This window comes from Mastomys coucha, unplaced genomic scaffold (assembly GCF_008632895.1).
Source record: "Mastomys coucha isolate ucsf_1 unplaced genomic scaffold, UCSF_Mcou_1 pScaffold20, whole genome shotgun sequence".
Classification (NCBI taxonomy): domain Eukaryota; kingdom Metazoa; phylum Chordata; class Mammalia; order Rodentia; family Muridae; genus Mastomys; species Mastomys coucha.
Window position 1 is genome coordinate 143606339 of NW_022196903.1, and position 14102 is coordinate 143620440.

General features: G+C 36.2%; 1 protein-coding gene across 7 annotated transcripts in view; it reads left to right on the forward strand.

The window, feature by feature from the left end:
• Positions 1 to 14102, forward strand: part of Bicd1 (BICD cargo adaptor 1) — a 178871-nt gene that overhangs the window by 104090 nt on the left and 60679 nt on the right. For all 7 annotated transcript variants that reach the window (XM_031384007.1, XM_031384009.1, XM_031384004.1 and 4 more), the window contains exon 3: positions 12071 to 12223. In XM_031384007.1, the coding sequence (XP_031239867.1) occupies positions 12071 to 12223 (153 nt within the window). The remainder of the gene's footprint in view (positions 1 to 12070; positions 12224 to 14102) is intronic.

Here is a 14102-nt window from a genome sequence, read left to right on the forward strand (position 1 = left end):
GGAAGAGGAAGAGGAAGAAGGAGAAGGAGAAGGAGAAGGAGAAGGAGAAGGAGAAGGAGAAGAAGGAGAAGAAGAAGGGGTCACTAGTCACTACTGACTACTACCAACTATCTTTACCTGTGTTGGAAATCCTTAAAAATGCAAACTATTGGATCTATATATTGACTTTCTCTTTAAATGTTCAACTCAGTTTAAATTTTTTTGGTTTCAATTTTTCATTTGTTTATCTATTCAATAACTTTAATGCCTATAGTAAGCTATGCAGATGCCTTTAAAACAAATAATCTGTCCTCTTTTACTATAGCTTTTATTTTCTTTTTCAAGAAGTGCACAAAAGTGAAATCGTTTAGTATGTAGTTTTTGAGACTGAGTCCTTTTTTCTTATCCTAATGCATTTGAGATTCATCTTTGTTGGATATTTCAACATCAAATTTGTTCCTTTTTATAGCTGCATATTATTCTACTGTATTAACATATTACAGTTCCTTTAACTGATTGCCCTGGCTTTGATTCCCAACATCTACATGGTGACTGGCAAGCATCTGTAACTAATTCTAGTGCCCTCTTCTGGCCTCTCTGGGCACCAGGCATGTAAGTGATGCACCTACATACATTCAGGCAAAACACCCATGCATATAATAAAAATGAAATAAAACTATCATTTGCCATTGTGTAATAGTGTGTTTTTTATTACTGTAATAAAGTACCTGAGATAGACTATTTTGCAAAGAAAAGAGAATGATTTAGTTTATAGTTCTGGAAATTCAAGGATGTCCACTCAGCTCTGATGAGGACCCTATGGTGATGGTAGGAATGTCTGTGAGAAAGAGGGGTCACATCATCAAAAAGGAAGCCAGAGACATTTTGGTCCCATAATACCTTCCTTTTTTGTTTGTTTGTTTGTTTGTTTGTTTTTCAAGACCCTTGCTGTCCTGGAACTCACTCTGTAGATCAGACTGGCCTAGAACTCAGAATTCCACCTGCCTCTGCCTCCCAAGTGCTGGGATTAAAGGTGTAAGCCACCACTGCTTGGCCGTTTTTTGTTTTTGTTTTTTTTTTTTTTAAGATTTATTTATTATTATGTGTAAGTACACTGTAGTTGTCTTCATACACACTAGAAGAGGGCATCAGATCTCATTACAATGGTTGTGAGCCACCATGTGGTTGCTGGGATTTGAACTCGGGACCTTTGGAAGAGCAGTCAATGCTCTTAACCGCTGAGCCATCTCTCTAGCCTCCCTTAATACCTTCTAAGGGCACACCTCCAGCTAACCTAAAGACCTCATGCTATGCCTACTTCTTAAATGTTTTACTTCCCTAACCTGTCACATGGAGGGCCAAGCTCTAACACATGCCCTTAAGAAGCAAAATATATCCAAACTGTAGCACAGAGTAAAATAATTTTCATTGTAATGAAGTCTAATGTATAAAAAGTAAGTGTAGATAGACAAAAGAAGTACAAGCACTGAGCTTTGGGCTACATCAGTATGGAGAGATTGGATAAGAGAAGGGAAGTAGTGAAATAAACTAAAATAATCGTGGGGTAGTAGGAAAATAAAGGAAGAATGGCTCCTTGACAGCAAATGAAAAAGTAGTTTTTAGGAAGAGAGTGATCAATAGTACAGTGGTATTAAAGGGACAAAAGAAGAATCTGAATTGACCATTGGATTTAACCACATGTTGCTATTGGCTAGCTTAATGAGAGAATTACCATAGGATGGGAAAAATACCTTGATTAGAGTTGACCTAAGGGAAAATATGGGAGTCCTATTGTAAAAGATCTTAATAATTACTAACATAATTTTAGGAAGTCTTTTTAAAAAAGATTTATTTATTTATTTTTATATGTAAGTACACTGTAGCTGTCCTCAGATGCACCAGAAGAGGGCATCAGATCTCATTATAGATGATTATGAGCCACCATGTGGTTGCTGGAATTTGAACTCAGGACCTTTGGTAAAGCAGTCAGTGCTCTTACCCACTGAGCCATCTCACCAGCCCCCAATTTTAGGAAATCATATAGAATCATCATTAATAATTAAGAAATCATCTATTTGTCTATATAGCATTACTAGAAGACAATGCATCTTCATTGTTCTGCAGAAATCTGCTCAAAAGGGTGGACTAATACCTAGTGATTGTTATATCTATTTAATAATAACAGGAAAAGCATATTAATATCAGGAATCTTTCCTAAAATGAAATTCTTCTTGGCCTTGCCTAGAGAAGCAAATCCATCATTAACTTCACAGTCCATGGTGGAGCCATGTCAGGAAGATCACCTGCTAGTTTTTAGCTTCTCCTTGATGGCTCCTGGCAGAATAAATTTCCTTTCTTTATAAAGTACCTAATCTCAGGCATTCTGTTATAGTATAAAAAAGGGACCATAATCATTATAGAAGTTAAATTCAACAAATATTTTTAAAATCAAAGTAGATTATTGATGTGTTAATTTAAATACTGTTAAAGACCTGAATTTTCTTTAATATATTCTACCAAGTTGCAAGCTAAAACCATCTTATTTGACCAATTCTTAGTCTTGGCTGCCCATAATTTATCTTAAACTACAATATCAGGAAATTTGTTAAAGCTATAAACATACCATTTCATATTAAGTAAGATTAATGTTAACTAAAACTTGTTTATGTTTCTTATTTAAAACTTTTCAAATAATTGAAATTAGAAGTTTAGTGCAAATTTTATAAGTAGGTTCACCTCCATATTAGCATTTAATCATCACATATTAGCTGAGTAATCTTAGGCAGGTGGTTTACCTTTAACCTCAGTGTTGTTGTCTAACAAATGAGACTAGTGGCAGCACTTGCTTTATAAGGCTGTTGTATTAGTAAGTACTTAGTGGGAAGCACTTGGAACAGTAACTATTGCAGAGCTAACTTTAGTTGGTGTGTTATCTCAATGCTATTTGTGTACATTTATTAGATATATTTAAGATTTTCTTCAATATATTACTCTAAAAGTAGAGTTGCTATTTCAGATCAAAAACTTTTAAAAGAAGACCTGTAGGCAGTTATATCACTTTTATAAATGATCAAACAACTTTATGTTTCTATTATTAAGAGAAAAAAGTTTTCCATTCCAGGCAGCCTGTGGTTCATGATTGGACTCCTAGCACTTGGAATGCTGAGGCAGCACAAGAAGTTTGGACCCAGCTTGGGTACATTATGAAATCCCATCTTTAAAAAAAGAAAAGAAAGAAAATCTATAAAAAGAAAGCCAGGCATAATGATTCCAGAATTTGAAAAGTGGAAGCAGGAGATAAGACATCAAAGTTCATCTACAGTTACATAGGGAGTTTGAGGTTCTTCCTGAGTACATGAGTCTTTAAAAATTTATTCCCATTTCATCAAGCCCCATGTATTAATCAGCTTTGTGTCACAGACAAAATACCTGACACAAATACCTTTTAAGGAAAAAAAAGGGATCAGAGGATCAGAAGTGAGGATGATATAACATCTGTCCCAACACTGGGAGTAACTGGGACCAGCAGGACCCAGGCATGCAGGAACTCTGCTAGTCCAGTGGCACAGGTTGCTTCTGGTCAATCTGGGCTGGTGTTCTGAGCAGACTTTGGGTGCAAATTTTGCAGCCAGTCCCACAGCACCCAGAGGAAGCTCCATTCCCGGGTGCTGTAACAGGCCCAGGATCACAGGATGCCAGAATCACAGGATCACAGAGACAGCTTGACTCTGAGGAGTTCTGACACAACCAGGATCATAGGTAAGACTGGCCTTAGTCAGATTTAGCCAGGGCAGGTAGCACTAAAGATAACCAGATGGCCAGAGGCAAGCGTAAGAACACAAGCAACCGAAACCAAGGTTACTTGGCATCATCAGAACCCAGTTCTCCCACCATAGCAAGTCCTGGACATGCCATCACACCAGAAAAGCAAGATTCAATCTAAAATCACTTCTCACGATGATGATACAGGACTTTAAGAAGGACTTAAATAACTCCCTCAAAGAAATACAAGAGAACACAGGTAAACAGCTAGAAGCCACAAAAATCCCTTAAAGAACTACAGGAAAACACAATCAAGCAGGTGAAGGAAATGAACAAAACCATCCAGGACCTAAAAATGGAAATAGAAACAATAAAGAAATCACAAAAGGAGACAACCCTGGGAATCTCAGGGGCAGAAGACACTATAGAAAACATTGACACAACAGTCAAAGAAAATGCAAAAAGCAAAAAGATCCTAACCAAAAACATCCAGGAAATCCAGGATGGAATGAGAAGACCAAACCTAAGGATAATAGGTATAGGAGAGAGTGAAGACTCCTAACTTAAAGGGCCAATAAATATCTTCAACAAAATTATAGAAGAAAACTTCCCTAACCTAAAAAAAGAGATGCCCATGAACGTACGAGAAGCCTACAGAACTCCAAATAGACTGGACCAGAAAAGAAATTCTTCCTGTCACATAATAATCAAAACACCAAATGCATTAAAAAAAAAAAAGAAGAAAGAAAGAATTTTAAAAGTAGTAGAGGAAAAGGTCAAGTATAAAGGCAGGGCTATCAGAATTACACCAGACTTCTCACCAAAGACTATGAAAGCCAGAAGATCCTGAGCAGATGTCATACAGACCCTAAGAGAACACAAATGCCAGCCCAGGCTACTATACCCAGCAAAACTCTCAATTACCATAGATGGAGAAAACAAGATATTCCATGACAAAACCAAATTTACACACTATCTTTCCACAAATCCAGCCCTACAAAGGATAATAGATGGAAAACATCAACATAAGGAGCAAAACTACACCCTAGATGAAGCAAGAAAGTAATCTCTCAACAAACCTACACAAACCTAATTCTACCTCTAACAACAATAATTACAGAAAGTAACAATTACTTTTTCTTGATACCTTAATATGAAAATTAATATTACTAACATATCCTAATTGATTGAAATCCAAAAATGTGAGGACTTAGAAACTTGTTGGCTGTCATCCAGTGGTCTCTGTAATTTGGTAATTGGAGAAATAGGTCCAATATTGTACAATCCATCTACACTTTCTGCTTGTTCGTAGATGACAGTGTCTTGCTTGGTTCCACATAATCGTCTTGAAATCTTGCTTCTCCAACTCAGCCTCTCTGTTAGTAGGATTGTTTATTTGATGTTTTTACACTATGGTTTTCAGGACAGCTTACATATTTCAAAAATTTATACAGCCAAAAGAAACGTAGACAATTAACTTGGGATGTGGTTTGTAAGAGAACAACAAAGAGTGAGACTGAATGCTTTGCTTGATGTTTGTAACTATTGTATCAAGTTTGAAGATGACTTTATAAATTACTCTTTCTCTAAGATGAATGCTTTTCCTAATTATCACAGCCAATGGACCAGATTCTTACCCTCACCTAATGTCTGTAGAACCACTGTTCATTGAAACAGTTGGTGAATGACTTCATGGATAGACCATCTTAATACACACACCATTTCTTAAATGAATGTAACCTGTTCTCTGTGGGCTGAGAATGATGACAATCACTCAGGTCAAATAGCTTTGACCATAGCAGGAAATCTGTATCCAAAAATTGTGCCTACAATTCATTACTTGGTGCAGCAGAACTGTCAACTCTCAGCTTAGCTACGATGGAGGTAAAATCCTTTGGTGATGTGAGGGTCATTGAAGTACAGCCTTATTATAATGAACTCCAATATCTAAAAATTGTTCTTATTTTGGACTTGTACCACAGTAAGAGCCAAGATTTTAAGTTCTACTAAAAACAAAACAAAGAAACAAAAAGATTTTATCTATTTATATTCATTTAAAAATATACTAATAGTGATGTATTATTTTAAAATATACAGTTAATACGTTTGGAGTTACTTCAAATTCATATTGAGACAAATGTATGTATTTTCAGTATTGCTGTAGACAAGCATCTACATAAGACTGTTCAATTGATTGCTGTTTTATATCGAACAATTTTTATAATACTCATTTTTATTGGTATAATATTTTATAAATTTTGAAGAATATGACAAAATAAAAAATGAAAAAAAGGAAGAAAAGGTCATTTTAGAGCATGATTTTAAAGATTTATGTCCTTGGTCAATTGTTTCTATTGCTTCTGGACCTGTGGCAAGGTGGCCTTACATAGGAGAGCTTATAGCAGAACAAAATGCTCAAAACACAGTATCTAGGAGGCAAAGGAGAACAGAGAAGTGGGTTAGAATCCAGTATTCTCCTAAAGGACATGCCCCAGGGAACTAACTTCTTCAGTCTTCTAAAGGTTTCACCACTTCCCAAAGCCCTCAAGACATGAGTTATTTCGGGGGCATATAAGGTCCAAATAAGATACATGACATGCATTAAGTTTTTTTTTAAAGATTTATTTATTATTATACATAAGTACACTGTAGCTGTCTTCAGATGTGCCAGAAGAGGGCGTCAGATCTCATTACGGGTGGTTGTGAGCCACCATGTGGTTGCTGGTACTTGAACTCAGGACCTTTGGAAGAGCAGTCAGTGCTCTTACCCACTGAGCCGTCTTGCCAGCCCAAGTTTTATAATTTTTTTTAGGTTACTTACTTCATAGATAAACAGTGAAGTTGTTTTAAAGAGTTGGGGTGTCATGTTAGCCTGGAGAGGCCTTAAACTGGCTACATAGTTTTAATTCTTGATCCTCCTGATCCTATGCCCTGAATGCTGAGCTTAAAGGTATGTACCATCATGCCTGGCTCAATAATGATATTTTGATATGAGTTTTTGAGATTATCCTTGCACAATATCCTTGGCATGTAATAGATATCCAGAAAATAAGGAGCCAAAGAATAAGAAGCATACTACTTTTATTAATGTCTAGAATAAATATCATAAATTAAATATGAACTTAAGGAATAATGTATGTCTTAAAGTTTACACCTTTATTTGATTTTAGTGTTATACTATTAGCATGTGCTAAATGTTAATTGAGTTTTCCTAATGTTTTGGTATGAGTTTTCCATTCTGCCTATCATTGGCCTGTTGGATTTGCTTTCCTCATTGAGGTTTTGGTGATTCTGTTTTTAAATTTACTATTTCCTATTGACTGTGTTTTAGCAATTTTAAATGAGTATCTTACCCTGTCTTTTTCTTTTGACCCTTCTCAAATTACAGAAACTCACTGCCCATTGTTCTAATTTTCACTTTTGAGTGCTTCATCATTCTGTTGTGATTTTATATTCTAGACTACTCTCTTTGAGATATATCTCCCTATTTCTATTCTGTTTTGTTGTTATTTGTATCTACTCTAACACCAAGGAATAGTGTAGTAATTATTACTATAATTAATATGTGTATAAGTTTATAAGTATAATGTTATCTTTTTTTCTTATGTTTCATTTATTTTGGTAACTCTTCCATTCTTAATGCATCTCTAAATGGTCTGATTTAATTTTTAAGTTAACAGTGCCCATGTGTTGTTGATAGACTAGTTTCAAAGACAGGTTCAAGTTTTTTGTTTCAAACTGCTATTGTTAATATCTTGATAAATGTAACTTTAAGAAAGTGGATACATCTATGAAACACTTCCTGCACCTAAGGCTCAGGGATCATTTCAGAAGAGAAAGCAGGAAAGATTATAGGAGCCAGAGGATCAGGGAGTTTGCTGTGAGACTGTGTCTTCTAGGAATGTCAGAAGCTACATTCGTAAGACTCACCAACATGAGTGCTGAACATAGACAACAGGAGCTGAACATAGACAACAATAGATATGATTAAGTAGATGGGGGAAAGACCAGTGGGTTATCTTGTACCATATGGTCATCCCTGAAATCACACATAAAAGTAGCATTGTACAGACTGAGCTTGTGGTATTTCTATATTTAAGAATGTGTGTGTGTGTATGTATGTAACAAAACTTAATGAAAAAGAGCCTGTAAGTTTGTAGGAGAGCAAGAAAGGGTGTATGGGAGGGTATAAAGTGAGGAAAGGGAAGGGGGACATAATGTAATTATATTATAATTTCAAAAATAAAAGAAATAATTAAAAAAGAAATATTTGCTTCAGTTGTCTAAAGTAAAGAATTATTTTTATCAACTGCTCCAAATTAAATTAATTGCTTTTCATAATAATTTTCTAAAATAAAATATGGAAACCAATGATTTTCTTAAAATTTTATTTATTTTTATTTTATGTGCATTCATGTTTTGCCTACATGTATGTCTGTGTAGATCCTGCTGCCATGTGAGTGCTGGGGATTGAACTTGGGTCTTCTGGAAGAGCAATCAGTGTTCTTAACCACGGAGTTATCTCTTTAGCCCCCAAACCAACAATTTTATAGCCAGATACTGAAAATAAAATATAAAGATTCTTTAGTATTTTAAATAGAGAGAGCTAACAATACCTAAATATTCCAGTCTTACCTTTTTTTGTTGGTTTTGTTTTTTGAGATGGGTCACACTGGCCTGGACCTTGCTGTGTAGACCAGGTCACACTGGTCTGGAACTTGCTGTGTAGATCAGGTTGGCCTCAAACTCATAGAGCTTCTTCTGCCTTTGACTTTGCTGAAGTTTTTAAACCCAGTGAATTGTGGGAGGGAAGTAGTAGGAAATAAGACTTAAAACCATTTCAGCATGATTTTTGTCTCTGATGATAAGATTGTTCTTTTCCTATATAGACGGATAAGACTTTTCTCTACTGGACACTTTAGGTTCAAAAGGAAGGTCAGGAAGCCCTTCCCGAGTCTGTTGTTTCTCTAGTGCTTTCAGCTGAAAATAATCAAGATGTGAACATGACATGTTCTGTTTCCTGCACAGGCCCTGATCATCTTGTCTAACCTTTTTATGTTTTATTTAGTTTTTTACTTTTTAATTTTATGCCATATTTAAATCATGGTTGGCTAGCTTTGTGGTTTACGTCATCTACCCTGTTTTTAAGGAGAGAGAGGAGAGGAGAGGGAAAAAAGAGGAGATGAAAGGGGGAGGGGGAAGGAGAAGGAGGTGGGAGGAAGAGAGAGAGAGGGAGGGAGGGAGGGAGAGACTCTAAGTCCAACTGTCCTTTAGGCAAGAGGTTTTTGTTTGTTTGTTTGTTTGTTTGTTTGTTTGTTGTTTTGGTTTTTCAAGACAGGGTTTCTCTGTGTAGCCCTGGCTGTCCTGGAACTTAATCTATAGACCAGGCTGGCCTCAAACTCAGAAATCCACCTGCCTCCGCCTCCCAAGTGCTGGGATTAAATGTGTGCGCCACCACTGCCTGGCTAGACAAGAAGTTTATTGACATCATTGACACAAAAACCACAGCTCTTACCTTAAAGGAAATAAAAGATAATTTATTCTGGGGTCACTTTGAGTGACCATGGCCTGGTAACGCAGATTAAGACTACCCCAAATTTCATGTTGAGGCAGAGTGTCAGGAGACAAAAGCCAAAAGATAATAAATCAAAAATATTTCAAAGACAGCAAGTGGCCTGGACTTAATGGTTCCATGCAGGTGCCTGGCTTCCATTCAGATGATTTCTTTGGTGAAAAATGGATCATTCTCAGAGTCCTTTATTGTGGCATCAGAAACTTTTGAAGTACTAAACACAGTTCTCATCTTAAAGAGAATAAGAGATAGTTGATTCTAGAGTCATTGTGAAAGACTTATGGCCTGGGAACACTGATTTAGGTTATATCAAAAACTCTGCTTCAACGTGGAAGTAGTTTTATAGTTTTACAGACCAAAGAAAGTCATAGATCAGGACAAGTTTAAAATACATTGGTGGGGATATCAGAGAGGTGGTTACAATGAGATGGGGAAAGCTTTTCTATAGGCCTCAGATGCTATCTTACGATCTAAAGACATTCCTAGCTTTTGGGTTGATGGGAGCTAGTTGTCTGCTAAGTTAAAAGATTTCAAAAGTATGTGTGTGTGTGTGTGTGTGTGTGTGTGTTTATTAGATATTTTCTTTATTTACATTTCAAATGTTATCCCCCTTCCTAGTTTCCCCTCTGGGGGAAAAAAAAACCCTATTCCCTCCCCCCTCCCCCTGTGTGTATTTTTTTTAAATATATGAGTCATAGAATGTTAGTTTTACCACTCAACAGATGGGCAAGGAATGATTCCTGATCATCTTGAAGGTAGTCCAAGATAAGGTAGTTAGCTTCTGGACCTACAAAATTCCAACCTATCAACATCACTGCAGTTTAACCAGCCAGTCTTGTGTAGACACAGCTTCTTTATAAGAATTCTCCTTCACAACATCAACATCATGGCTGAGGTCCAGAGCAAAGTCTCAGCAACACCCACTTCTTAAAAGCAAGGCTCTTTCCTTAGGGTTTCTTAGGATGGGCAGGAAGGCGTTATAACACAAGGAAGTAGGAAAAGGCTCCTTTGTACTACCAAGTTAGACTGAAAGGTTCTACTTGTCTGTGGTTTGGGCTGGGAGACAGATGTCTGGAAAATGCATAGTACAGTTTTAGAAAAATTGTTAAATGGAGAATTTTACAGAAGAGTGGGCCTGGTTAAAATGTGACCTATGATTGTGACATGTGTCAGTTGTGGGACTAGTTAACTTTGACCTGTGAGATGTGATAGTAATCTGGCTTCCTCTGACTTTTGGGCTTTAGGAGGCAGGATGTGTTCTTGTTAGCTCCGTTTAGGGTCTCACTAGCTGGAAGTTGCGCTTCTTTGCCTATATGATACTGTCATTTCCAATGATTTTGTCTATAAATTGTTTAAAATATTCCTTGAAAAAGCTAAAGATCTTATGGTCAAATATACTTAACAAATGGCTATATATTTTTATCTAACAGACTCTTAATGTACACTAGTTCAATGTACACTGGCATTTTAAAGGTTCTGAGAGGCCTAGAAAAAAATGTGTAGTTTTAACCTATCAAGGTTTCCTGAACCTCTTTTTATTTGAGGATGTCTATTTATCTTTCAAGCTATGGGACACAAAGATGTGTTTCTCCCTCTCTCATTAACTGAACTCAAATTAAGAGTGATGTCATATCAATCATAAATTAGCATGGGTGAATCATTAATGCATGTTTCTACAAAAATGGAAAGTAAATAAAGCCTGAAGATACATGGAGTGGAGGTCAACAATAAAGAATTTTTAAACAATGGAGAATTTTATATAGAACTTCCATAGGTTATAAAATTAATTGACCCTCTTCTTATTGATATGATCTGCCTAGCCCTACCCCTGCTAAATAATCACTTTTGACAGTTTGGGGAGAATTTTCACAAATATATTTATAACATGAAAGTGAGGTTTGTTTGTATGTGCATGTACACATGTATGCACTTACTTAATTTTATTCAGTTTTACTATTTTGTTTTTTGAAATAGGGTCTTATATAACCCAACCTGTCCTTGGGTTCCTGATCCTCCTCCTTCTGCCCTCTAAGTCCTGGAAATCCAGATGTGTACCACAATACCCAGCCCCTCCCCCTTATTAATTTATTTTTAAATATAAATCTTTACTTTACAAATATTTGTTTATACTAAACTCAAGTTACAGATGGTTGTGAGCTGTCCTGTGAATTCTAGAAATCCAATCCAAGTCCTCTGGAAGAGCAGCAAATGCTCTTAACCACTGAGCCATCTCTCCAGCCCACTCCCTTATTTTTAGTACACATGAGATCCTACTGTGCATACTAGTCTACAGCTTACTTTCACATTTAATGATATAGTGTAGCTGTATTTATCTTTTAACATATTAAAGTTTTCCTGATTGTATTACTCATCATTTTAAATAGTTTTGTAATTTAAAGAAAGTAATTTATTTCAGTGTTCTCCAAATAGTAAAAATATAGCCTATTTCCCATTCTTTGTGTGAATAAACATGAATTTGCTTAGCTTTTTATTTATTTCTTTGAAAATATGTTTAAGAAAAAATTTTAATGTCAGATTACTGGATCAGGTATTTGTGATTTAAAAGTTTTAATAGATTTCATTCAATAGATTGTCATCTTAAAAGGCAGTACCAATTTAAATGTAGGAAATCATTCTATTATTTTATTTTATTTTATTTTTTAGGAAATCATTCTATTATTTAACTGAGAGGTTTTTGTGTACATTTACTGAAACCTAGAATAGGGAAGTTTTATTCTGATTTTTGTATTGTTTCAGAACAATGAGATGGTGGAGCTACAGAGGATACGAATGAAAGATGAAATCCGAGAATATAAATTCCGGGAGGCCCGACTCCTTCAGGACTACACAGAATTGGAAGAAGAAAATATCACATTGCAGAAACTAGTGTCCACATTAAAGCAGAACCAGGTGAGGCTTAAGATTTTTAAAAGGTTATACTACAGATGGATTCACATGTTCTAATAAATGAGGTCCACTCTTCCCTTTCTTTTTTTCAAAAGACTTGTCTTTACTATTTGTGGTCTGTGTATGACCACACACAGATGTCCTCTGGAAGAGCAATTAATGTATGCTCTTGACTGCTGAGTCATCTCTTCAATTCTATACTTTATTTCTTAGGAAAGAGCTTGTCAGTTTTTTTCCTTCTACTCCTTTAATTTGTATACTGGAATTTCTCAGTCTTCCTATGTCAGCTAAAATGTATAAGAAAAAAAGCCATGTAAGTAGTATACTTTACAATACTGTTTATTAAGTAAGAAGAATGCTCATTTATTCTAGCTCCATGCTAATTTGTTTTAGTAGTAAGTCAAATGTTTTATAATAAACTTAGCAATTCTCATTGTTGCTGGGTATACTCACTTGTTTTACATAGCATCCTCAACATCTTCCTATAAACACTTGTCTTCCTCCTCTTCCCCTTGCTTTCCTTTTCCTTCTCTGTCCCCCTCCACTCTCTTTCCTTCACTTTTATCCCTCCTCCCCATTCTCCCTTCCTTTACTCAATTCCTTCTTCCTTCCCTTTCCTTCTTTTCTCTCTTCTCTCTTTCTTTCATTCCTTTCCTTTTCCGTCTCCTTTGTCTTTCTCTCATCATCTCTCTTCCCCTTCCCTTCCTTTTCTTTGTTTTCTTTCTATTTCCTTCATCTCTCCTCTTCCTTTTCATCCTTCTCCTCCTCCTCCTCCTCCTACTCCTACTCCTCCTTGTCTGTCTGTCTGTCTGTCTGTCTCATTTTTTGAGCAAATTGTTCTCAGTGCATATAGAAAAATATAAAGTAATAGGAAGGAAATAGTGAGAAAAATGTTCAATTTGTTTTTCAGCTGTAACTTCATTATAAAAATCCCTTATAATTTACATTTTTCCTGGAATGAGGCCTAAATGGTGTCTTAGTTTCTTTTTGTTGTTGTAATAAAATATCCTGACGAAAACAACTTAAAGGAGAAAGGATTTGTTTTGGTTTACAGTTCCTGAGGACATAGTCCATAATGGAAGGGAATGCATAGTAGCAAGCAAGAAAGACCTGGCAACAAAAACACGAGGTTGAATGGTCATATTACATTTGCCTTTGTAAAAGTGGAGAGTGATCAGGTAATGGGACTGGGCTATAACGCCTCAGGTATACCCCCAGTGACCAACTTCCACCATCAAGACTATCTTCTAAAAGTTCCACAACCTTCCTAAGTAGAACCACTAGGTAGGAGTCATGTATTCAAATATGTGATCATATAGGGTGTATTTAACATTCAAACCACAACATTCTGGCCCCTCTAGGCTCATGACCATCTCTTGGTGCAAAATGTATTTAGTCTAACTAAATTCTACAGCCTCATGTCTGTCATCTGGAGCTTGTGATGAAATTGGCTGGGCCCTATTCTTCTAGTTCTGCCTTCTGCAGCACACATAACCTCTATCTTAGGTAGGCTTCATACCACACCTACAGCTTTCCTTAGCAGATGCCTCCTGGTCCTGGTATCTTCAATATTCTACTATAACTTAGTATTCACCTTCACAGCGTCACACAAGGGTCTCTCAGGGCCTTCTTTCAGGAACTTTATCCACAGCATACTGTTTATCCACAAACATACTGTTTTGTCTCAATAGTTCTTTGAAACTATGAACCTTCATGAACCTTTCAGTGCCACATGGTACTAGCAGGCACTAGTAAATTCTGGTGCCACTTTGAGATGAATCCTGACTCCTTCATATCACAGTTGTTATCAGATTCTGTGTGCTGACCCTAGGGAAGTATTTCTCTATGTAATTGCTTTCCAGAAGCTGAAAAATCACAGAGA